The sequence below is a fragment of the Microcebus murinus genome, chromosome 9 (assembly GCF_040939455.1).
Source record: "Microcebus murinus isolate Inina chromosome 9, M.murinus_Inina_mat1.0, whole genome shotgun sequence".
Taxonomy (NCBI): Eukaryota; Metazoa; Chordata; class Mammalia; order Primates; family Cheirogaleidae; genus Microcebus; species Microcebus murinus.
In genome coordinates, this window is record NC_134112.1 from 7,533,371 (window position 1) to 7,559,761 (window position 26,391).

General features: G+C 49.1%; 1 protein-coding gene across 1 annotated transcript in view; it reads left to right on the forward strand.

The window, feature by feature from the left end:
• The first annotated feature begins 7,196 nt into the window (after positions 1-7,196).
• The window catches only part of PKD1L1 (polycystin 1 like 1, transient receptor potential channel interacting), a 111,146-nt gene continuing 91,951 nt past the window's right edge, over positions 7,197-26,391 (forward strand). The window contains 12 exon segments of the mRNA XM_076006209.1: positions 7,197-7,499; positions 8,264-8,358; positions 8,506-8,593; positions 9,148-9,365; positions 10,347-10,832; positions 14,159-14,328; positions 14,928-15,101; positions 17,175-17,294; positions 17,794-17,962; positions 18,483-18,722; positions 20,946-21,078; positions 24,259-24,465. Of these exon segments, the coding sequence (XP_075862324.1) occupies positions 7,197-7,499; positions 8,264-8,358; positions 8,506-8,593; positions 9,148-9,365; positions 10,347-10,832; positions 14,159-14,328; positions 14,928-15,101; positions 17,175-17,294; positions 17,794-17,962; positions 18,483-18,722; positions 20,946-21,078; positions 24,259-24,465 (2,403 nt within the window).

The window sequence follows — 26,391 nt, forward strand, 5'->3', positions numbered from 1 at the left end:
CAGTGTGGTGCTTTCCTGCCACCTTCTCCCACTCCACCCCACCTCCCTCCCCTCCTGCCTGGGGACGGGTAGGGGTGGGGGCTGCGGCCAAGGCAGCACTTGCACCCAGGGCAGCCGTCTGGCTTCTTGCTCGGGAGCCATCTCCCAGGTCTCGAAGAAATATTTTCTTTAACTTCTATTATGGCCATTTTCAAACAACCGCACAAGCAGAGAGGATGACATTGCAGACATTCATCAACCTGTCATCAGCTGTGTGCCCAGCTTGTTCCATCTGCTTCCCAACGGGGGATGCAGCAGGTCCCTGCTGGCTGCCTGGCCTTCTGGCCCTCAGAGATGGGAGGAGTGAAAGTTGGCCAGGTCCTTCCTATGGTTCATGGCCAGTTTGGGGATATCCTGCTTTTAAACTTTGGGGTGTCTTTATTGGTCTTCCCATTCGAGTGGCAGATCCCCACCGTTCCTTTGGATTGTGGTTTCTCCCTGTCTCCTCCACACCCCTGAGCCAGGACCCTTAACCCTCATCATTTCATGACCAGACCACTGAGTGTGTTTCTGGAAGAGGTATTAGTCATCAGCATGGCCGGTGGTCACGTGTTCCCTGATGTCGCCTAATGTGTGCCACACCTAAGACACTGTATAAAGCAAGGAAAAAGAAAGAAAAGACACAAAACCCAGGACAGGCAACCCAGTCAGATACATCGCAAGGATGCATGTCTTCATGATCAGCCCATTCATTATAGGCCAGGGTGGCTTTGACCACGTGTGGCTCGAGGCTGCTCTAGCTCTGTTCTCTCACCTGCCCTGCATGTTGCAGTCTTCAGAGTTTGTTTTCTCTCTTCTCTAGAGGTCCGCGCTAGCCATGTGTGTTTTATGAGTGACGAGAAGCATGGCTGTCCTCCAAGTGCTTCGCAAGGGCTGGAAGGAGACCAGGACGCACAGGACCCACGCCCATCGGCCTCACGGGAGAAGGTATTCTTCACAGTGAGCTGCTTCTGCATCCGGGGAACGTAGGCTTTTCTTCCTGAAAACAGCACAAGTATGCAGCACAGCTCAAAGATGCCTCCGTATTCCAGTGCCCCCTGGTGGGAGTGGGGCAGGCCCTCGGGTGGCTTCAGCACAGGCAAGGCTTCCAGAAACCCCAAACATCAAAACCCCAGTGTTTTTGCAGAGTTGGGGGAGCTCTTAGAAAGTCTCTATTAATTCAGGTTGTGCTTCCCGGAGGTGTATGAAATCACTCTCATGTGTTTATCACGACAGCCAACAGAGGTGGAGGCTAAAGGCCCGGGAAATGCCCTAGAGACAGAGTAGCAGCTTGGGGGAGTGACTCCTGCCTGCTGGGGTTGAGGGTGTAAAGAAGAATAGAATCTTCCTGGCGGGACAAGCTCCTCACTAAGAATGAGCTTTGACTCCAAAAAGACAAACACAGCCAACCCAGAGCTGTGGGCTTGTTCAAATTCAAAGAAGCCAGTTCTCTGGAAGCTCCTAGAACCTCTGCTGCCCTTAGCAAAGATCATACTATAGTTCATTTTTTTTGGTATTTCTTATAGAAAGCAGCATTAACCTCCCTCCTCCTGCTCCTCCACGTGTAATAAATTCGACAGAGTTTATGTTGAACTTGATCCTAACCCCGTTTGTATCTGGGAGATCTTCTGTGCTCCATTGTCACTCTTGGCAGGGAAAGTTCAAAGGTATTTTCAGGTTCCCAAGAAAGGATATTTAGCAAAGATGAGCATATGGTAGTCTGAAAACAGGAGGTTAGGGAGAGGCGTTTCAGAGGAGGTGGTATTAGCTGCCTGTCTCACACCACACAGTGTAAATAGCCGCAGACAGTGCTTCCCGAGGTTGTCACCTCCCCCACCTCATCCAGTCGGAAAGGGCCAAACCTCATGCTTTCTGAACACGTGGTGCAGATATGCTCTGCAGAATCGCCTGTGGAGCTTAAAAATCAAACCAAACTGAAGGGCGGATCAGTCTGACCTCTGAAGATTCTAACAGAACTGGGTTGGTGTGGCCCAGGGCGTTGGTGCCTTAACACCAGCCCCACCCCATCCCAACCCTGGCATCTGCTTCCGGGTGACTCCAATGTGCAGCCACTGGGAGCTCCGCTCTGGGCACAGAGTGATGTCTTGAAGGTTTGACCATCATGTCCCAAGGGCCTTGGTGCTGGTGAAGTGAACAGTCAGGGGCCTCTGTGGTTCCGGGTGACTGTGAGACCCCACTCCACACCGTGCTCCAGCTGCTCTGCTCTCCGCAGCCACCCAGGCCACACTCAAATGAAGGCCACGTGGGACTGTACACCAGGGCCTGCATGTGTCGGGCTTGCCGATTGGGCGTAGTTATAGGATAGTCTTGCAAAGCTGTCTCTCTCATGCTGCCAACCAGCTCGCTGTACCTTTCAGAGGTTGCAGGCACATACAGCTGCCTTGGCCCCTGGGTTTCACATACTCAGGAAACTGCCAGGATCCACCCTGGCCCTGCTCTGGGAGGCCACAGTGGGGTCCCCTATTTTTGCTGCAGAAGTGGATCGGGTGCCAGGCACATGCACCCAGGTGTGAGTTGGCATCTGTCAGAATCCACCCCGGCCTTCTTGACACGTGCCTGTGTTTTTCTTCTGAAAGCCAAAGCATCTATCCTCCTGCACTTGGAGTAAATGGCCCACGGGCAGATAGTGCCCGCCCAGCTCCGTGCACACCAGAGAGGGGAGGGGCTATTGGTTATTCTATACCAACTTGTTAATTGGTAGGAATTATTAATACTTCTGGTAAAAGTTATGTCAAGAACCAAAGTGAAGCCTTGGGCCCTCATCCTGAAGGATAGTGGCTGCTTGCTGTACCCAGTCCACAGAGGGGTGTTGTGAGGGGTGGGCTCAGTGTGTGGGAAATGGGGCGGCCCCCCTCCACCAGGCCGGAGGTGCCCTCCCTTCCTCCCATGCCGTGGGTGCCTCCCTGCTGACCTGGTGCCACAGGAATTGGGGTGTTGTCACAAAGAGAGCTGCACGGGTCAACTTGAGGTCAACCAAAGCCTGGCTGAGGTAGGCTCTGGGTGCCACTCAGCTGCCCATAAACACCCCCACCCCACCTAAGTTCTTCATTTGCTCAGGCCAAGCCCCTTGGAGCTGTCCGGAGTTTTTTCTTCAGCTCCACTTGCTTCTAGTCCAGTGACCAGCCCTGCTGTCTGGACTCGCCTCACGGCAGCTGTCACCCACCTGGCTGGCCGCAGGAGAGGGCTGCCGTCCGCACGGCCTCACGGTTGCTTTCAACCCCGCCTGCCAGTTGCCAGACTGACACTTCCCCAAAGTAGGTCAGATTGTGCCACTTTTGTGCTCAGAACCTTCCACCTCATTCAGAATGAAACTCCAAGTCCTGGTCTGACCCCACCTGGGTCCCCCAACCCTGAAGTCACTTCCTGTGCTTTCCTGGCTCCCACAGGTGGCCAGCTCCACCAGCTTCCTGACGCTCATCCAATGAGATGGGTGTGCCTCTGACCTCCACACAACTCTGTGTTCCTCTTCCTCCAGCTCTGCTCAGATGTCACCTTCCTTGTCACCCCTCCCCCACCCAACTCCAATTCCTCAGCCCACTTTATTCCTCCGGCAGCACGACCACCAACAGGTGCTTTTACGTCTGTGTGTCTGTTTTCTGGCTTCCTCGGGGAGAACTCAAGCCCCATGAGAACAGAGCCGGTTTGCTTTCTTCCCTCGCTGCTGTTTCTCTAGTGCCCAGTGTAGCGCCTGGCACATGGTAGGGGTCAGCTGCTATTAAGTAAATGAAATAGTGTTACTTTCCCGAATGCACTGGGTTTTCATAAGCAGCTCTCACATTATTTCATGATTTTTTTTCTTACAGAACATTTTGAAAACAGCTAGTAAAGGAGTGTTAAGTGTCAATGGGAAAACAGAAGCTTCTCTGGATTGGGATGGCGGTGCCAACAGGTAGGTCAATGAACCACAGCATGAATCAATCATGCTCTTCTGAACATGCAAATGGCAGGAGACTTAAAAAGAATTGCTCAGAAGTCAAAGTCAATGCTTGTTCCTACACAGGCTGTGGTGGGTTAAAAAATGCAACTCTTAACATGACAAAACAAAGAGTAGTATTTTGAAGGTAATTTGCAGGGTTAGCCAGGTAGTGTGAGAAACCTAACCCTGAATGTTCGGAGCCATACAAGGTGGTGCCTTATAAGAATTGTCACCATTTCTGTTGTGAACTCTGGAGAGGAACCCAGTGAGCCTTAGTGAGTGCAGGTACTAGAGACAATGATAGTTGGTCATTTCATGGGTGCGCAGCATGCAGGCTTGAACAGAATAGCATTTGATGAACCTTGAAGACATTATGCTTTGAGAAATAAGCTAGTCACAAAACGACAAACACTGTATGACTCTACTTATGTGAGGTACGTAGAGTAGTCAAATTCATAGAGACAGAAAGTAGAATGGTGGTTGCCAGGGGCTGGGGAAAGGGGATGGGGACTTGTTTAATGGGGACAGAATTTCAGTTTTGCAGGATGAAAAAAGTCCTGGAGATCTGTTGCACAACAATGTGAGTGTACTTAACACCACTGAACTATACACTTAAGATGGTTAAGATAGTAAATCTCATATTATTGTTTTTTACCACAATTTAAAAAAATAGTGTTAGGCAATCAGAACTTCTAAAAAATATTTGGCCTTCTGGATGCTATAATGTCACACTATTCCTGAAATCTGTGGTTTTACTCCTTCTAATGAAAATTAAACATTTAAGCATACAAAGAACAAATTCAACTTTTCTTTCTTAAAGGAAGGCACAATTGAGTAAATGAGGGCATCTCCTTGTTCTTCCTTGTTACTATCACAGTGCTGTTGTTTTCACCTTCTGTGTCACATCCAAAGGCAGCTTCTGGTAATGATGGCCCGTCAGTGTCACCAAGAACGGCTAAATGGATCACAGTTCTCTCAGATCTACCTCCAGTCTACCTGGTTTTTACTTTTGACCTATTATTTATAATGTACCTTTTATTTATTTGTAATCCTCCCCCAAAAAAACATCTCACCCTTTGTTGAAGCTAGGCATTAAATGTGTTAAGACTTATAGGACCCAATTCCCCGCTCAGGGAAGGTAAAGTTCAGTGCAAGAGACCACAGTACAAATGGCAAATGAGAAGATGCCACTATACTCCAAACTTCCTGGGTTCCATAAAGGAGCAACAGCGTATGTCTGAGAAGACACAGGAGGATTTCGATTGGGCTTCAGCGGTTGAGTAGAAGTTTGTTAGGTGGAGTAAGGGGAAAGAAACTCTATTAAGAAGGAACATTCCAATGAAAAGGAGAAAGGCAGGCAGGTGCAAGAAGGTAGCATGTTTTGGAGTAAGTGGGTAGACCGTGTATCTATCTGTAGCAGTCACCTCTGCTAGGCTGTGCTGCAGCGACAACAACTTCACTTCCAGTGGTTTGTAATAACAAAGGTTTATTTCCATGTCTCCTGTGGCCCACATGCAGCTCTGCAACCTACAAACTCTTCATTCTGGGGTCCCAGCTGAGGTAGCAGGCCGCTGCAGACAGGCCCCTCCTGGGCAGACAGAACACAGTGGCAGCTCCTCTCAATGGCTCTAGAAGTCTCTCCCAGGAAGCAGCCAAGCCCGGTATGGGGGGTGTGGGGGGCAAGGCCCTCTCACAGGAAAGGGGGCCGGGCCTTGCGAGTCCACATCGCCGGTGTCTGGTAAGAACTGCGGAGGGAGTGGGCAGGAGAGGCTGCAGGAAGGATGGAGCAGGCACCTTATGTGAGCCCTGGGAGTCCTGCTTGGGAGCGTGTTTCATCTCTGGCACTCTGGGGTCAGCAGGGTGTCAGCAGGGAAGGGACAGGGTCAGAGGCATGTTTTGTTCTGTGTGGCAAGTATAGAAGGAGGAAGAAAGCTCAGAGCACCTGCACATGCCCTTCTGAGTTCCTAGGCCTTTCCCACCAAGCCTTGGACCATGGTCCTAACATTCCAGAGAGCAGATGGGGGTGCGGGTCTGGGAGAAGCTAACAGGATGCAGCCAAGGCGGAGCGTCATGCGGGCAGCATGCCCTGGGAGACCAAGGTCCAGGTCCACCCTGAGACTGGGAAGAACACAATTCAGCCACTGTGTGGGAATATGGAGAAAGGAAAGCCAGTGAGGGCCACAGCGTGAGGAAAGGCCACTCCTCACACCTGACTCTGTTCCACGACCCTCTCAGGGTCTTTGCTGGCAGCAGTACTGGATGGGCAGGCCCAAGGCTATTGCCTTTCAAATCCGTTTTGCTAACAGTAAGCCTTACTTTTTCGGGAAAGATTTGTCTGCGCCCCAGAAGTTTGATAGCTTAGGCCCTTTGGTTGTCCTTCTGTGTGGCATTCAATCCAGGGTAGAGCATCTCAGCGTGAAATTCTCACTCCTTGGATTCTCCTCGGCCAATAGGTGCACTCTCTGGATCCCAGTTAAGCAAACGTGCTTTATAGCTCAGGCAGGATGATTTTCTCGAGTGCCCTCCAATAGGGTCAACTAATGAAGAATTTTGCAGTTTATTTTTAAGAAAGTACTTAGAAACACAGGTAAAATGTAAGTAATTGTTCAGTTAAAGAGAAATCTTCAACTGGAATGAGTGTTCCCTGAGTACCTCCGTGGGAATGCTGTCCTTGTCTCTGCCATGTGGCCTGTGCATGCATGCGGGGCCAGACACCAGCACGGCAAATGAGCAGGGCTGGCTTCTCCCCGCACCGGAGCTCCCCGGCTGCACTCCCCACCTCTGCTGGCTGGCGCTGCCCTTACCTGGCTCTCAGTGGTAGCAAACCAGACGGGGTTGGGTGAGCAAACCTCTGGCCAGTGTGCATGCGTGGGGAGAAATGTGTGTGTGGGAAGAAAGGCGCTTCCTTCCTGGAAACAGGAGACCCTCTTAGCTTTGAGCAGAGTGGGGCTGGGTGGGGGTCCCACTGTGCCTACCTCCTGAGTCCTGTGAGCACAACCCCTGCCCCAAGCCAGCCCCACTCTGTTCTCTTGACACTGAACCTGAGCAGATACACATGACCTTTGCCTTTTTCCCTGGGGCTCAGCTAAGCCATGCTGGAATTTTTTTTTAATGAAATTATTACATTAAGAAATCAAGAGATATGAAGGGAAAAAAAAGGATTCTACTGTAGCTGGTCTATAAGGACCATCAAAATATAAAAAGAAAAAAAAGAAATATAAAAAGGAAGCAAATGAGCAGGATGGTGAGCAGACTAGACTATCACAGTAGAACAGCTGAAGTGGCTCAGGATGCCTCTCTGGGCGGATGGAAGATCCAGGAGGATGTACCACTGAAAGTGCCTGGCAGCGGGATTCTGCCGATGGAGCGGGCAGCACGTGTGTCCCTGTGCCACGAGGCCCAGAGCAGCAGGCAGCAGCCTGGCCATCACAGTGTGCTTCACAGCACCAGGACATTGCACCGCTGGATTTGGTCCCCAGTCTGTTCTCCGGTGTTCCGTGCAATGCAGGCACTGACGGTGAACATTGGCTCGGGCACTGGAATGGTGACTGCTACACAGAGGGGGACTGAGGCACCCACATCCCCTCCAAGGCTCAGAGCCAGGATTTGCCTCCTGAGCTCTGACCCTGTGCCCCCAGCTTGCCTGTACCACCTTATCTGCAAAGCCCAGCAAGCCCAGGCCAAGCAGCTATAGCATTGGGAATCCTTGTTGTCCTGGGTATTTCCGGTCGGATTGAAACCAGCCTGACACCCTGAAACAGCCTGAGATAGAGACACTCGGCTTCTCTTGAGCCAGGTGTGAGAGTGAGGCTGTTCCTGCCAGGGAGGAGCCCCGAGGAAAAGGAGCCCAGGGCCACAACCAAGGAGGGATCCTGTGTCTGAGACCTCTGGGCACGACTCCCTCTTGCAGGCTCACTGGGGCTCACCAGCCTAGTGGGCGGTGATGACAGCTATGAGCAGGGTCTATGACAGAGGGGCACGAAGGTGGCCAGCTGAGTGGTTCTCATCCCTGCCCATTCCCGAGCCCTCCTTTCCAGCCAGGCTTTGAATGCACAGGACTGACAGGATTTGCCATCAGGCCTCGCTCTGAGGCCCCTCTCATGGTCACAGATGAACCCCTGGCACAGTCTGGCGGTGCCTGTGGGGAGTGCACAGCAGCGCACTCTGGCCAAGCCCAGGCCCCACAGTGCAGACAGAGGTCGTTCTGAATGTGACTCAACCCTTTAGGGTTGAAGCAGTGTCCTGGTGGGCACAGGTTGTAGTAAATGGCTCCAGTAGGCTCCACTCTACCTGAAAGCTTCTCCCTAGAGGACCTGCTGCAGCCTTTCTGGTTTGGTCTTTGACCACGTCACGTGCCTGTGTCGCGGCTGGGACCCACTGCCAGGAATAGGCCTGTGGTCACAGTGAGGGTCTTCCCAGCAGAGCCCTGGGGATGACTGATGAGTAATCTAACGAGCTAAATGTGTGATGGAAGCACGACCAGCTTTTCTTTTCTCTTGCATTTTCTTCACATTCAGATTCCCCTGTGCACCTTCTGTCACAATCTCAAGTGTGTGGAGCGGGAGTGGCCCCAGATCCTGTCACTGGCGGTTATGTGCAGCAGGGAAAGCCGACAGAACATTCTTCGGTCTACTCCAGGTTGGTATCTGACCTCTGCCATTTAATTTCATCAGAAGGCTGCTGATGAGAGTCCGGGAGACTGTCTCCTGTGCAGGTGGCCTTGGAGTTTGTCAGGGAACCATATTTTGTCTTCCCAAGTCCTTTGGACATGCTCGGGCAGTTTGAAGGCATTACTAAAATTTGTCACTATAGTAAAGGTCTGTTTAGATTTCATGTTTTCATTATCTGCAAGAGAATCATCTCTCAGCTGTCAACTTTATAGAGCTATAGATGACGGAACAAAACCGCTAGTTTTCTATTGGCTTAGCTGAGGGGCAACATGCTAATGAGCAATCCTGAAGTTCCGGGAGAAATGTGCCTTGTAGTTCCGGCTGGCGCCAGCAGGGCGCAGTCTTTGCTAATGTGCTGGAAAGTACGACTCCTGTTATTCTCAGGCACACACCCCACTAACGGAGACCTCAGCAGCAGCAGCAGGGCTCTTTAGTAAGTTGGCTTTTTGACAAGGGAGGACACAGAGCGCTGATGCCAGACTCGGCTGTTCAGTAAACCCACACTGTTCTTAAACGTTTAAGGTCCAGGGCTCCTCTTCTGCAGCCGCCCTCTGCAGCTCCAAGACCGAAGCTTCCTGCTGTGTCCTGGGACTGTTGTGCCGTGCAGAGGGCATGGCCAGGCAGCGGCTTCCTGGGACTACCACGATGGGGAACCCCACCACGGCAGCCGGACCTGCTCGGACCAGCACCCAGAGAGCACCCCTGTGGCCGATTTCCCACTTTCCCACTTTCCCCAGAAGGTAGGGTGAGGGTGGTGTGGAGGCCAGCACCCTTTCTCGACCTGAGTCAGGAGCCATGTCCAACCCTTTGGTGATCTTAGCACCTTTGTTGTTTGCTTTTATTATAGTTGCAGTTGAAGCTGGTGCTTTTCAAGTTACCGCAGCATAGAGCCAAAGACGATGTAATTGGCCATTGTTTGCCATCAGAGATCCATGTCATTTGGTTGCCTTTATTTTTCACATCAGACTAAAGCTTTGCCCGTGTGTATTTAAACGGGACATGCACAGCCCACGTGGAGAGGAGGGAAATACAAAAGCACATGAAAATTGGTCATTAAGATACTTAAGCCATTTCCGCTTCCATGCAAGTATTCTCGCCCTCCTTTGAGGATTTTTTAAAAATTTTTGTTTATGCTGCCAGCTACCTAACTGTACCAACACTATATGCCTCACCCTGGAACAGCTTTTAACAGAAAAATGATGATCATGAAAGTCTTGTATTATTGGAAGCTGAAGATTGAGCAGCCTAGACTCTTCACAGGTCCCTAACTGATTTGCTAAACAAGGAGCTACATGGAAAAATGTAGAAATGATGGCACCCAACCCCACATGGAGCGTAGTGACTTATGGGAGACACCACCTTTCACGTCCATGAATTCAGTGTTGAGTGAAACTATTTATATTTTGCTATTATTAATGCAACTAGAGCAGTGGTTCTCAGACTTGTGCTGACCTCAGTGTCTCCTGGGGCTTGCTGGCCCCACTCGTATTTCTGATTCCGTGGGTCTGGGCGAGGACAAGAACGTGCATGTCTCTCAAGTGCCCAGGGCATGCTGATGCTGCTGGCCCCGGGACCGCACTTTGAGCCCAGTGAAAGTGAAGCATTTCATCGGGTTTCTCAGACCTTGCTTCAGCTTGCCATTCCCAGGCCTGGCTGTTTCCCACCCGCCCGCCCTCCCTACCTGGTGACGCGTTCCTGAAGCCTCTGCCTCTCTTCCACAGCTCCCATGGCCTTCCGCCTGGCACGTCCCACACCCCCAGCCTCTCAGAATCCCAGTCTGGTCACGAGAGGCTCTGTCCCCTCATGCCACATCCTCCTGGAGCCGTCCCAGCTCAAGATCCTGATCATGCCATGGATTGTGTCATCTGTCACTTCCCAGAAACAGAAGCTCAGGCACCTCCTAATCTGGGATTCCGTGTTCACATGGCTTCTGCAGTGGCCCTTTGCCTAGCAATAGATTTTGGAGATGGTTCTGGTGTTGAAATGAGGATTCACAACATGTCTGAGGCAACAGTGGTGACCGCCTACCACCAGTATGGGACAGGTAGGTACAGCACACTGTGTCCTCATCGGGCTGGGAAGGAGATGGGAGCTAGGGGACCTGGGAGGCAGTGCTTGGAACAGAAGGGAAATCCCACTCCATGCCTCTGGACTCAGTCAACCTCCCTGGCTCCAATAACGATACCTCAAGGTACGCTGTGCATGTAGGTGAGTCTGCATGTTTGCACTGTGGCCAACTCTCTACACACTTTTTCTCATTTAATCTTTCCCTCAACTCTGCTACGTAGGTGTGGTGACACACAGGGATTTACCACGAAGTCACACAGCTAATACAATGGGCTTCTTTCTGTGCAGAGGCAAAATTCTGAAAACAGTTACTGTTGAAAATCACTTAAATTAAAAAAAATGTAAATAAAAAATAGGCAAGAGACTTGAGAGGACACTTCATGAAAGAGGATGTAAAAATTGCAAATAACCATGTGAAGCAATGTTCAATGTCATAGTTTTGGGGGAAATGTAAATTACAACCATAGTGAGTGAGATACTGCCATACAACTCTTAGAATGATTAAAATAAAAAATGCTGACAATATCAAGTGCTGGTGTGATGCAAAGCAACAAGTACTCACACATTTTTAGTGGGGATGCAAAATGGTACAACCAATCTGGAAAATGTTTTAACAGTTTCTTTAAAAATTAAGCATATAGTTACCATATGATACAGCAGTACCAATTCTTGGTATTTACCCCAATCAGTGACTGGCTATCTTTTTTTCTGTAAAAAGTAGATAGTCAATATTTTAAGCTTTGCAGCCGACTCCAGACCTCCCAATCAGAAATTCAGGCAGTAGACCCCAGCAATCTGTGTCTTAAGAAGCTCTCCATGTAATTGCCCATGTAGTCTTCTTATGTTGCGATGACTCTTAGGTCAGCCTTCTTTTTCTCCCCCTCACAGATGCCGTAACATTTTTGTCCAGCTGCCAAAGAATTATTTTTTTATTGCAACCCCAGCAGCTTTACTAGACTGTGTCTCAGTGTTACTTTCTCTGGCACACAATGTACCTGTCCAATGTATAGATGTGTACCATTGTCCTTTGTTTCTGGGAAAATTTCTTTAATTATATCTTTAAATATTTTCCTATTTCAATATGTCAGCTTTCTTTTTGGGAGATTGGTCATACATGTGTTAGATCTGTTTTATCTTTTCTAATTTTTCTGTTCTTTATTTTTATTTCATCTTGCCTGCACTTCTAATATTTTCCTCTGTATCCCTTCTTTCATGTTTGGCAGTTTCTATTCCCCATTATTCTTTGCAATGTTGCCTTAATTTCTTTCATTTCTGCTCCCTGGTCTCGCATCTCAAAAGCTAATGATTCCTCAAGTTGTTAAGTCGTTTTATCTCATTGTGGACAATGTTTTTCTAGTGAGTGATCTTAATCTATTATTATAATCTCCTGAATTTCCCCTCTTAACTCATATAGTGTCTTGTATCTCCTGAATGTTTTTTCTTCCCTTCTTTTTTTCCTGCTTCCTTCCTACTTTCTCTCCTTCCCTCGCTTTTCCTCCCTCCCTCCTTCCCTCCTTTCCTCCTTTCTTCCCTGCCTGCCTTCCTTCATCTCTTTCTTTGAAAGAGTTACCTTTTTTCTGAACTAGCTATTTGCAGGTGGAGTGTGTGGATGTGTGTGGATGTGGTGCATGCACCCATGTGTACATGTTGATGGTATTCGTAGCTAGTGAGTCCTTTTGCCACTGAGTTCTCACTTTAGGGCATCTCCTCTTTTTCCTCTAGCTAGGACAGTTCCTGTTCATCCATGCTTGATATGTGCTGCTTTGGGCAGCTCTAGCATCTGTTTTATATTCTGAACATGCTAGCTACCTCACAGTTTTACACACACAAAAAAAAAACAGAAAGAAAGAAAGAGTTTTTATTTTTGTTCACTGTTTTCCCTTTTGCCTTTGGATTAAATCCTAGAAGATTAAGTGGAAAGCTATGTCTCTGTGTTCAAATCAGAATTTGTTTTATTAATTTTAAGCATCTACATCTTTAATACGTGTTCATTGATTTCTTTGTTGCTTTAAGAGTAAAAAAGGAATTGGGTATTACATTTCCCATCAGGATAAGTCTTAATTTAACTTACGAGTAATGTATGTTTAAGATTTGGTCACATGGTTCCAATGCCAAATTCCTCTGAGACCATAGAGGATTCTCTTAATTATTATATAAACTGCCTTTTCTAACTTGTGGTCATGAAATCTGCCTTTTAAAACACATAGCATACTCTTAATTAAGTGTTGGTTCCTGTGAGTGTGACAGCCTGCATGGGTGTCCATTTTCATTTTCTACTCATTAGACTCCATGTGCAGAACTTTTTTGGACAGAGTTGTGAAAAGTAATATTGCAAGAAAATTGGAATAAAGTTATAAATGATGTTTCAGCATTTAAGATGTAGCTTCCAAGTGAGAATACAATTTGGGAAAGTATACCTGTTTCTTGTGTATGTTAACCTGACCCATTTGGTACCAGATGCCCTTCTCTCTGCTTCTGTTCATCACAGTGTTCACAGTATACAGTAGTCCTCCTGTGTACTACCTTGTGCACTGCTCTTCCTCAGAGGTATGCTGTTATTCTTTAAAGTCATTCCCTCTTTTCCATATTCTGTGCTACTACTTGCAACTTTCCTAGATCCACATATTTATTCTACATAATTTGGATGCAGAGAGTGAAAAGAGAAGATATATCTTAATTCCTAAGAAATCATTGCATCCTCTAGGCCTAGGGCAAATCATTTGGCCTTTTGAACTTCAGTATTCCATTCAGCAAAACTGGACTGGTCACGTAATAGGCCTTCATTGATTTTCTACTAAGTGCTCTGTGATGACGTTTTGGGACAAGGAAGACAGAGAGTGTAGTAAGGCTGAGGGAAGCACGACTCAGGTTATGTGGACAGATGCTGGGTGGAGCCACAGATCCTGCCGGGGTTGTGCAGAGGCTCATGGTAGAGGCCAGTTGGCCAGGTGGAGACATGGGGAATGATGTTGTAAACTGGAGGAGGCTGCGACGGGCAGATCTGTGAGAGAAACTGGTATCTGAGGAGCAGAGCCTGGTTCTGCATGTATGGGGAGTCAGGCGTGTGCCTGGGGGAGCCAGAGGCCAGTGGTTGAGACCAGCTGGGGCAAGGGGCTCTGCTACCGATTTGCTCTTGTGACACATCAGGAGTCACCCAGCATGTTCAAGCTGAGGAATGACATGGTCAAATGTACAGTTTGCTCCATGCCGTTATTCCTGGTGCTGAGACCTGAGGATAGTTTCTCTCATGATATTAATAGAAATTGACTGTTGTGTGTGTGATCAGTGTTAGAGAATGGCTAACGCCTCTCCTGTTCAGTGGAATTATATCCACAATTTATTGCTATGTTGACAAACCACCCCAAACTTAGTGCCTTAAAACACAACCATGCAGTTAACTCACAGTTCTGTTGGGGGATCTTCAGGCCTGGGCTGGCCTCCAATGGGCTGGTTCATGGATCTGCAGCCAGCTGCCCTCCAGCCATGTGGCTGTCCTCCTGGATGAGCTGGCCCTGGCTGGGGCCATGCAGCAACTCAGTCATGTGTCCCTCACCCTTCAGCAGGCTTGGCCAGTACTACCTCGCATGGTAGCAATGACAGGGGTCCCAAGACAAGCAGGACAGAGTATGCCCAAAGGTGCAAGCACTTTGCAAATCCATTGGCCATAAGACCAGCACCCATGAGGGGTGAAGAAATAGGCTCCATAACTTAATGAGAGGAGCCACAAAATCATACTATAGTCATACTGTAAGGGTATACAAACAGGGTCAGGGTTTGGGGCCATTTTCATAATCTGCCATAATATTTCTTTGATATAGTCCCATTTGGCTGTTTAAGTTGTTTGCTTTTGGTTTTGTTTTTTGTTTTGCCTAGCTGTGGGATGACCAATATTTATTTTCATTCTTATGAATATTTCCTACTGCACAAGATCGTCTACATAATTCTCAGGGCCCAGTAGGAAATGAAAATGTGAGGCCAGGCCTCTTGCTAAAATAATTACTAAGATTTTCAAAAAAGCAGAGCATTCAACTACACACAGAGCCGTGTGGAGTGTGGGGCTCTGTGCCACTGTGCGGGTCACGGCCAGGAAGTGCCCCTGCTGCCACGGGAGATGAGAAGAATCACCATTACAGTATCAGTTCCCGTATTGGCCACCCCACTATGACCATTCCACAAATGCTGGTATGCCTGCTTTTAAAAATTAATCAAATGTCCATTCTCTCTTCTTTTTTCAGAAGGAGTCTATGTTCTCAAGGCGGTCATTTATCATGAGTTTCCTGGAGCTGAAGTGGAGCTTGGGCCTTATTATGTGGAAATTGGCCATGAGGCACTGTCTGTGTTCATGAACTCTAGCAGTGTCCATGAGGATGAAGTTCTTGAATTTCTTGGCTCCCATGTGAATCAGAAAAGTAAGGCCTCTGTCTGGAGACTGAGCAACCAGACCTCAGCTATGAGTAAAGCAGGACTCTCTCTGCTTTCATTATATCATTCGAGTTATAGCAATTCTAAATTTGATACATGCATCATTTATTCTTCCCTCATTAGGAAAATATTTCTTACAGAATACCGTGCTCTGGGGGACACAAAATGAAGTCATACAAGGTCCTAGTCTCAAGGAATGTATCATTTAGTAAAGGCATTAAGACATGTATGGGAACAAGATGAGATAAGACATAAAAGTGCCTCAGGAAGGGCATGGTAGGGCAGCGAGATTTCAGGTGATGGGATTGTGCCTAACGGTGGGGACAGGCCTGTCAGGTGGGAGCTGGCATGCATGAGGACAGTGGGCACAGGCCTGTCAGGTGGGAGCTGGCATGCATGAGGACAGTGGGCACAGGCCTGTCAGGTGGGAGCTGGCATGCACGAGGAGGCGTGTAGCACGGGCCGTTTGGGGCAATGGCATGGCTGTGAGCCAGAGCACAGAACCAGGACAGAGCATCGAGTGCTCGCCCGAGTGTGCCAGGTGCTCTGCTCGTGCCTCTCAGATGCCTCACTTCATCCTCACAGCTACCTGTCAGTTTTGCGTAGGAGGAACCAGAAGCTCAGGGCAGTGGGGGTGGGGATGGGGAAGCCCAGCCACACAGCATGGAGGGATGAGTCCCAACACCTCACAACAGAGCCAGCCATGTAAGCCCAAGTGCCCGCCTACATGAATGGGATGAGGCATTCACATTCTCAGAAATAGGAAAAAGGAGGCTCCAGAGATGGGGTGGGTCCCTGTGAACTCATTTGTATGAGAAGTCTTTCTAACTGTTCCACACATTTACTTACGATCAGCCTGGTGAGAACCTGTCCATCTAAGAATTATTAAATATGTATGGGAGGATATTTTTAACCTGCCCACATACCCTAACTAGCCAGTTGGTCATTCATATCGACTTGTCTCAAAGCCTGAATAAGTAAGCAGCCCGTGTAGCCAATGTGAGAGCACAGTCCTCGTAAATCCCTGTTGGTTCCATGCCAGGATTTAGAATCAGAAGGTCTGGGTTTTAATCCAGCCCGGGCAGATTAATAACTAGGTAATCTTGTGCAAATCCGTAAATTGTATTTTCCTTACACTTTTTGACTACTAGATTGTGCTCGGGGTTTATTTTCAGGCATTGTTAATGAGACATGCCACTCTTATTCATGCAATATTTATTTTTCAAAAATTCTAATGCATTGCTGAAGGAAAAAATTTCCATTGCACTTTATCTCTGTTACAAACAAGCATTTTCTCTTTAGAGAAAAACTATGCAGGAGAACAGCAATAATAATAAACAACCCCAACTCCCTTCTTAATATTTCTTTATGATAAATGAGTTGTTCCAAATCTTAGACATCACAGTCTTCTTCTAGAAAACAGTGTTTGATATCTGCCTCCTAATATGTACATACATATGTATGTGTATGGTGTGTATGTACGGTGTGGGGCAGGGGTGTGGGAGGTGTGTTTGCACATGTGGTATGTAGGTGTGTGGTATGTGTGTGGTGTATGTGTGTGGTATGTGTGTGTATTATGTGTGGTGTATGTGTGGTATGTGTTGCATATATGGTATGTATGTATGTGTAGTGTGTGTATATATGTATATATGCATGCAAAATCTTACATTTTATAGGACTTAAATGGGTGAGGCTTATCTATGGACCCCCGTTCAAGAACCCCTGTGAAGTAAAGACTACTTAGTGTACACATTGGAGGAATACTTTAAAAACAAGGCCATCTAGCAAAGTAATTAACATATTTCAAAGGAATTAACATATTTACTGTTATTTAGGGAGTGCTTGGGAGACAGAGAGAAAATATTTAAGGAAAATTTTAATTAGAGAAATTCTTTGACAAAGTTTTTGTTTCCCAGGTCTGTTTGATTTCAGAGCACGTACTTAGAATTTTGAAATTTATTGGAATTCAAAGAGGCAAAGTTAAAAATGGGAAAATATTGACCATATGTTGCATGAGATGAGTGAATTAAATTAAGACTTCTTTTTTTTTTTCATTTCAGGCACTGTTGTTATGCACCGTTTCCCATCTATTCCTTCATATAATGTGTCTTTTATTTCTCAAGCCCGAGTGGGTGACAGCCAGGCTTGGCTCACCATGACTGTTTGGTATAAGATGCAATGTATGTTTTTGTTTTAATTCCAGATTTACTAAAATCTCCCTCACAAAATTAGTTGAGATTAGGAAAGCCACAGATGGCACTAGGTTTTATTATCAGCTCTGCCTAAGACATCCATTTGTCCTTGACCAGGGTCTTCATTCACCTGCAATTTGTTCTAGGACTTTTCTAGAAAACATAGGCATTAAGGCTTCCATCTGAATGAATGAGAAAGCAAGGTGGGTTATCACAGACAGTCACCTGCCAGCTCCACATACCATCATCTTCTTTTGAGCCAAATTCCAGAAAGCGTTGGCCTTGTCACCTTATAAGCTGTTATGCTGGTGCCCTTCGCACTTGGGCCAGCACTGCCAGGTCCTGCCAGCTGCACCAGGCATGGCCCTGCGTCCATGCTCAGAGGCTCCCTGCCCGTCACTCAAGTCCCCACAGAGGCACCAATATCGCGGGTGGATTCCAGCCCTTCTGTGTTGGCATAGCCACACCTCCCTTTCTTTTGCCACAGCTGTCTCTGTCTACACAAACGGAAGTGTGTTTGCCGCAGACGCAGACATTGTGTTTGCAGCTGTTAGCAAGGAAACAACACCCCTGGAGTTTGTGTGGCATTTCGGAGAGGACCCACCAGTGAGGACAACTTCAAGAAGCATTACAAAAAGACTCAGCATCCCCCAGTGGTCAGTAAAAACAGTCGTCATGATGGGCAGCTGTTTGTACTACAGCCTAAATTCAGTCTGAATGTTATCATGCTACTAACAAAATAATTTTAAGGACATTACATTTGTGTTATAATGAGCCACTGAGTGCTTCTGTGAATTGAAATCAAACATCAGAGTCAAAGGAAGAGAGACTTATTCCCCTTCAGCTTGAACTAAGTGAAAAGGTGTAGGGCTTTGAAATCAGACAGTCCTACGTTCAAATCCCATCTCAGCCACCCGCTTGACCTCAAAACCTCCTCCTCTAAGGAAGCGCAGCAATGCTTGCCCTCACTGTGAAGTGAATTAAGTAAGGAAGAGGCGGTGGTTGAAAAGATTATTCCTTCTCCCGAATCAGATGAAAATCACTGTGTACTGTGATAATTCTTACAAATTAAATGCTTTGCCCGTCACCTGCCTTTCTCTTGAAGTGATGTAGGAATTCTCTCTAGCTCTGACACTGTTCTTACCTCGCCTTCTGCCTCCTGGCTCCGTCCTGCAGGTACCGTGTGACAGTCGAGGCGTCCAACAGGCTCGGCAGTGTGGTCTCCGAGCCCCACCTCATCAGGGTGCAGAAGAATATCGTGGCCAATCGGCTCCTGTCCCCCCCCTCGGCTCTGGTAAACGCCAGCGTGGCCTTTGAGTGCAGGATCAACTTTGGCACAGATGTTGCCTACCTGTGGGACTTTGGGGACGGCACCTTCACCACGGGAAGCCGCTCCATCAGCCATGTCTACGGAAGGTGAGCCAGGCTGGGCAGGTGGGGCGCGCTGGGCAGGTGGGGCCCGCTGGGCAGGTGGGGCGCGCTGGGCAGGTGGGCCCGCTGGGCAGGTGGGGCGCGCTGGGCAGGTGGGGCCCGCTGGGCAGGTGGGGCGCGCTGGGCAGGTGGGGCGCGCTGGGCAGGTGGGCGCGCTGGGCAGGTGGGGCCCGCTGGGCAGGTGGGGCGCGCTGGGCAGGTGGGGCGCGCTGGGCAGGTGGGGCGCGCTGGGCAGGTGGGCGCGCTGGGCAGGTGGGCCCCGCTGGGCAGGTGGGGCCCGCTGGGCAGGTGGGGCGCGCTGGGCAGGTGGGCCCCGCTGGGCAGGTGGGGCGCGCTGGGCAGGTGGGCGCGCTGGGCAGGTGGGGCCCGCTGGGCAGGTGGGGCCCGCTGGGCAGGTGGGCCCCGCTGGGCAGGTGGGGCCCGCTGGGCAGGTGGGGCCCGCTGGGCAGGTGGGGCGCGCTGGGCAGGTGGGGCGCGCTGGGCAGGTGGGGCCCACTGGGAAGGTGGGGCCTGCTGGGCAGGTGGGGCGCACTGGGCAGGTGGGGCCCGCTGGGCAGGCGGGCGCGCTCTCCGCGGACAGCATGGGAATGGCTTCTCAAGGCGTCAGCCTGGCGTTCCCGCTACAGACCTGCCTTACAGTCCGATGTAGGTGACGATACTTACACAGAGACAAATTAAGTCTGACTCTGGCTCTCAAGGACCTCACGGTTCAGAGGACACACAGAGAGAAAGATACTTTCCACACAGGGGCTTGTGCTGCACGGGAGCCTGTGGCGTGGTGGGGACAGCCCGTTCTTTGGAAACTGGAGAACCAGCTCACAGTGGCATTTGCATGTGAGCTGAAGGTGAAATCGTGGGGAGTTTGCCAGAGGGAAGAGTGGGGAGGGAGGTTCACACAGAGACAATGGCCCAGGTGAAGACATGAGGGGAGGTGGCAAGGGGAGAGGTTTGGAGTGACCGGGGAGATGTGTGCAGGAGGGCGGGATGAGGGCAGGTGGGCAGACTCTGCGGGCCTCGGGGAACACTATCCTTCAGTTCCACATGTACTGAGTACCCACTGTCTGCCCGGGACAGAACAGCATGGAGATATGATAAAGTCAGACTAACAGGACCGCTGGCTCCCAGCCGAGTCTCTGGGCAGTGTGAGTTCTAGCACCTGAGTAGGCCAAGTGCTCTCAGGGGGATTCCAGTTCCCACGGCTGTGGGGAGATACGCATGGCCATGGCTGAGCCTCAGGCTGGAGTGAAGGCTTTGTGCAGCTGTAGGGAAATATCAAAGAGTGCAGAATTTTCTAGAAAACAAGGCCCATGAGGGTAGCAGCATCAAGGAAAGATTGCAGACTTCCTCCAATACTGGGGTTCCGTGATCACCCATGCCTCAGCACTGTGCTGGGGAATCCTGAATGGCCCCATCACTAGCCACGGATTCAGGACTTCTCCATTGGAACTGCATCTTCACGTGGGGAAAGACTTGAGCAGTAGCGCCTGGTAAATTGGCACATGCCCAGGTGGACACCTGGTGGCCTAGGTACCTGGTGATGGTGCTCGGTAGCTCCGGGGGCCCTTGCTGCCCCGTGGAAATGATGTGGCTTGTTCAGTGCCCCCACCACTATCTCTAGAGTATGCCCTGGGGGCTCCACCGGCCTGAGATGACCATGCAGCCTTCATCCCCATCAGTAGGTCCTGCTTTCTTGTTGGAGACCCACCTAGGTTGTGGGCCTATCCTGCCCCTCCTGAGTTTGCAGGACCCTGAGAAATTGATCAGGAAAACTAACCCATGCAGCAGGGATTAGAACAGGAAGATCATGCCCAGAGACCCTCAGTTGTGGGTCGGGGTGCCCATCACACAGGGAAAACCCCTGGATCAGCCCTATGGGCAACAGCAGCCCAGGCCATGGCTGTCAGGAGGGTTGCCCAGAAGCGGAAGCAATGTGCCTCATGTGGATGTGTTGTCTGTATATAGCACGTGACATCGGTCTGGGAGTTTGGTAGGTGGCTTGACCTATCCTGGGTAGGCAGCCCGTCCAGCTCAGACGGACAATGAATGGCCTCTGTGGAAACCAACCCGAGATCCTTGCCTCTTCTTATTCCTCTTGTGACTTGCCATCAAATACTGCAATTCTGCAGACGTGGGTGGCTATGAAGAGTTAATGAAAGCCCCATGTACAGAACATCAGACTTTTCGTTTCTGTGCTTTCTGCCCTCCCAGGGAAGGAGAGTTTACGGTGGAGGTCCGTGCCTTCAATAATGTCAGCACCGCCACCCTGAGAAAGAGACTTTTCATCGTGCGCAAGCCCTGCCAGCCTCCCCTGGTGAAGAACATGGGGCCTGGGAAGGTCCAGGTAGGGCTGGGGCCTGGGAAACCCTTGACCAGCCTCCTTTCCGCCTCTGAGTCGGGACCACTGTTTGGAATGGTGTGAGCTTTGGGGAATGAAGGGCGGCTTTGTCTGGCTCATCCTGCCACAGTTTACACAAAGGAGCGCCTGTAAGAGCTTCAGAGCGGGTGGCCGGGGTCCTCTGGGGTGGGGGAAAGGCCTCGCCCAGCTTGAATGGGAGGGGACAGCCTTGTTTCTGGGGTCTGTGTGTGAATAAGTCCTTTATTCACCTATATTACTCTGGCACTCAGCACAGCTCACTTTGAGGAGTTTTGTTTGTTTGTTTTGTTTTGTTTTTGATTCGGCTGAGAACTGTAGCATTTTCAGGAGAAAGGAAAATTTGAAAATATGTGACACCAAAATCAAATAGGGTTGCTTTTTATTTCTTTCATTCCTTTGAGGGCTTTGATTTAGAGCAAATTTTCCTTTTCAGGGCAAAAGTGCTCAAATGACACACGGGAATTAAAATCCGTGACTGAGCTGCATTTCCCAAAATGCTTTCTGTGGCCCCGAGCCCCGAGAGAGGTCAGCCCCCTTGAGTCCCTGGTCCCTGCACTTCCAGAGTGTGGCAGTGGAGATCCTCGAGCGTAGGCCACCTGCCCCGGCCACCTCCCAGGCAAGGCCCTCCTGCCTTTAGCCAGCGTGACCCTCCCTGCTGGCGGCCTCACCCTCTGTGCTGGGGCCGCGTGTGCTCTGGGTGTGGGAGATGGGGCGAAACATCGAGGGCAACAAGGCACAAGGCCGCAGCTGGGAAGAGCAGAAAGCGGGGCAGGGGGTTTCCACGCCAGTCCTGACTCTGCCGCTAGGTTAGCCATGGGACATGCCTTCTTTTAGAGTTTTTTTTTTTTATCAGTAAAACATTTTCATTTTCTTATCTGTAAAACAAAACAATATTGATAATTTCATTTTTTTCTTTACACTTTATTTTATACGTTTTCTAAAAGTATGAAGGTAAAACTGTAATCCCCTGAAATCCAACGAGCCGGAGATAGCCACAATTACTCATCCAGCGTATTTACTTTCAGTATTTTCCTAAGGCTTTTATGTGTGGGAGGTGTGTGTGCAAGCACATGTGTTTGCAGCGTGTGTTCCTCACAAAACTGGGGTGCAGCGTGACTGTTCTCTCTTACTATTAAAGTCTTTCGATTACGTGATTCTAATGGTGGCCGTAGGTTAAGCCATAGGTACAAATTATACATCATTTGACAGTGCCCTCAGGCTTGAATGTTTGTTGTATCCAGTTTTCTATCACTACAAATAGCTTGGCAGTGGCAGTCTGTACGCACACCACTCTGCGTGGCCGTGGCATTTCGTAGGAATCATTCCCACCGCTTCCCCAGGACCTTGACAACATAGCAGTGTCCTCCTGTGGAGACTGATGCGTCAGGGTCAGAGTCAACTCTCCCCCACTGTGCATTTTGCATTTTTTAATGTCTGTTATTATTAATGGGCTAAAAATTGGCACCTCAGTATTAAAATTTGCTGTAGCCCACATAAATCTGGGCAGTTTTATAGCAAATCCTAGAATAATGTTATATTCAGAGTAAAAACAATAAAAATTATTGGAAAGTAATCTACATTATGGCTAAAGTCACTTAAAGAATGCCAAAAGTAAAAAAATCCATTTATAATGAGCACCGAGATTTCTTAAAAGCTCATTTTTCAACTCCCTTCAGAAGTTTTTTCCCTTACCAGTTTTTATGGAAACTTGAGGGGAAAAAGTCCTCCAGGGGGAGCCCTTGCACCCAGCATCAGCCCCAGGGTGGAGGCGCCCCTGGCTGACTGGAGACTGCCTGCCTCCCGAGGTCCCAGCCTGCTTGCTCCTCAAGCTCATGGAGGGGCCTGGCTCTAGGGACGTTGGCCCAGAGGTGGGGGAGGAGAAGGGGCTTGGGAAAGACAGAGTGGCTGGGAGGGCCAGGGTTGTGGGTGGGCAGGAGCTAGTATTTCCCTGTGTCGTCCTTTTTAGCTTATTAATGTTAGACAATATGTTTTCTTATACTTATTACCGCTATTTACATTTAAAATCTTTTATGGAAAGTTTTAAGCATAAAATAAAAGTAGAAAGAGTGCAACAAACCCACCACTTTCAAAGATGAGCGGAGTCTTATCAGAAGGCTGTCAGAGCCAGGCCAAGAGAGACGACCCCAGGCCCCAGACGGGCCACTGTGAGCATCTAAAAGATAGTCTATAATGGAATGAATAATATTAATATTTTTAGAGATCAATTATGCCAAAAGACAGAGAGATTCCCTTGTTCCCACAAAACAGGCAGACACGCAGCACATAGGGCACCATTAGAAGTAGCTGATGCTCCAACCTCTTACTCTGAAATTGGTAATTAAGGGAGAGAATTACCATTTATTCTTGTTTTCCCAGACTGTACTTTGGGAAACTTCATAGTCCTAGATGAAGAGAAAAACGTTTTTCTTTTTCTTCTCTTCTCTTTCATTTTTTTTAAATCAAAGAACTTTTGTGCAACCCAAATCAAGCAATTGCATAATGGTATGTTATGGAGACAATGGAGACAATTAGAGATATTTGACTATGAAGTAGGCTTAGATTATATTAAGAAATCATTGTTCATTTTTAAGGTGAAATAATAGTGTTGTGTTTATGTAAGAAAATGCCCTTAGTTTTTAGAGATTTAGTATTTAAATTTAGTATTTAAGTGTTAAATGTCATAATTTCTGAGAATGACTTCAGAATATTTAAGCAAACGAAAAAATAGAGAAAGCACGTATCTGTCATGTATATTGTAAATAATTTTCTTTTCTATATATTGATTAAATCTTAAAATTTATATTTTTGACATTCAGAAGTTTAAAGTTTCCATGTGATCAAATCTACCAATATTTTCTTTGACATTTTTCCATTAATTTTAGGCATAGAGAGAGTTTTTTCTCATGAGCATTTAAGTATAAATGCTTATTCTTTCTTCTTCTTCTTATTCTTCTTCTTTTTAACTTTTTATCTATAAAGCAGTTGTAGTGTTTATTCTGGTGCTAAAGTCCAGCCCTAGGAATCTCATTCTATGATTATGCAAATGAATAATTAGAGATGTACAGCTGAGAGTAGGTTTCTAATAATTTCCCATTGCATTAGGCGTGATGGATATTTAATGAGACATCTTCTCTTTTTAATACTTAGGTGTGGAGGTCTCAGACTGTGAGGTTGGGAGTGACGTTTGAGACTGCTGTCCTCTGTGACATTTCCCAGGGCCTTTCTTACACCTGGAGCTTGGTAGGCTCCGAGGGGTCCCCTGTGCCCCTCCCTGCTGCCGTGGACACTCACAGACAGACCCTCGTCCTTCCGAGCCACACGCTGGAGTACGGGAGCTACACCGCCCTCGCCAAGGTCAGCCCGCTGCCTCACTATTCTACCGGCCCAGCGAAACCAGTGTGCCCGCCATGGCACAGAGCTCGGCATTTGTAACTCTACATCTGTTCTGTCTAAGAAAAAAAAAGTTTAAAAAAAGTGTAGATAGGGTTTTAAGAGAAATGTTTAATCCTCCCAAGAGAACAAATTATGTTCAGACGCTGGCAAAGCAATAGATGAAAAACTCCTTGCAATTTGTTTAGCAAAACCTCCCAGTGCTCCTGCCTGAGTAAGCCCTGTGCCGGTGCTGGATGTTGGGAGAACGTGCACCTCTGCGGTTTGGGAGCTTATCACCCCGAGAGTGGGGGACAGCACCAGAGGGCGGGCCATGCGAGAGGCGCCACCGTGACCGCCTGGCATTCTGGCCCTCAGCAGGCTGGAAAAATGGTGCAAATATGTGGGGTAGACGAGGGAGATGTCACTTCTGCAAGAGTGGGCTTTGCGAAAGGGGTCCTGAAAAGAGGGTCTATTCACAACGTAGAAAGGGGTGTGGGAGCAATAGATTGCAAAGGTGAGGAGGGGATGGGGGTGAGTGAGCAGCCCCTGGTGGGACAGATGGCGACCAGGGGTGGGGGAGGCCAGGCAAGGGGGCCAGATGATGGCCCCAGGATTTCCGTAGTGACAGAACCGTGCTCTTTAATCTGTGGGGCATGTGGTTTTACTGAGCATCTTTCCCGGCTCTCCCAGCTCTTGCTGGAGCGGCTCGCCACTGGGGTTCCTCAGCACCCTCGCTGGTCAAGGAGGCAAGTCCACCGAATCTGTTCTGGAATGTCATAGTAATGGCAAGCCCTGAAAAGAGTTTCCAGACACTTCCTGTCAGTTTCTGTGCTTGTTTCACTGTGAACTAGACCAGTCACAACGGCCGAGTGAGGGAGGGCTGTAGACCGGGCTTTGATGAGCACTGCTTTAGGTGCAGGTGATACAAGAATTAAAGGTTTCCCAGCATGAGGAAGACTCCCTTTTGGAAATATTAACTGGGCAAGAGTTGGGAAGAGATTGGAGGGTGGGATGTTGGGAGAGTATCCTAATAGGGAAGTCAAGAAACAGTGAGAGGCTGAACCAGGTGGCGGTGGGAATAAAGAGCAGGGCAGGAGACGGTAGGGGGACTTAGGGGCCAGTGACCCATTGCGGTGACTAATTGTAGGAATCAAAGGGGAAACTCAAAGAAAAGCCTGTAAGACTGGCTGGTGGAGGAGAGTGAGGCTGCTCTTTATTTCCTAGGGCCCCTATCTGCATCTGGCTGTGTGCGGGGGAGGGACGCGGAGACAAAGGAGGCCTTCGCAGGCTCGTGTGCAGGACGGGTGGGGAGGTGGGTGGAGCCCAGCAGGCATAGAGGGTGGGATTGGTGTCCACATGTGGGACAGGCCAAGCGATGGGGCAGGAGTGGGTGAGAGCATGCGCTGAGGCTGTGATGGTGACGGGGGAGTGCTCCCCAGCAGGCAGGGAGTGCTCCCCAGCGGGCTCCGAGTGCGTGCGGGCAGCCTGGGCTCTGGGCATGCCGAGGCAGGCCAGGCTTGTGGGGTGAATGGCGGGGAGTGAGGTGAAACCAGGCTTGGGATTTTCTGAAAACACCGGGAAGGTAGAAACAAGGAGAGAAGAAACCTGGGTTCAACTGTGACTTCCGTGTTTTGCAAGTTGAGCCTGACATTTAGGAGGGATGATCCGGTGGCGTGTCTGTCACAGGAGCGGGGTAGGGGCATAGCTGGAGGTGGCGCTGATGGGAAGCTGTCTGTGCAGACAGGAACGCTGAAGCCGGGCGTGAGCTCAGCCTCCTGCCTGGGTGGGAAGGCACGTCTTCAGGGGACCAGAGGAGAGAAAAGGACTTGGAGAGGAGGCCGGGCTTTTGGCGTCTGTGAGTGGGCGAGCTCTCCCTAGACAGGCTGCCTGGCGCGGCCCCCACAGCGG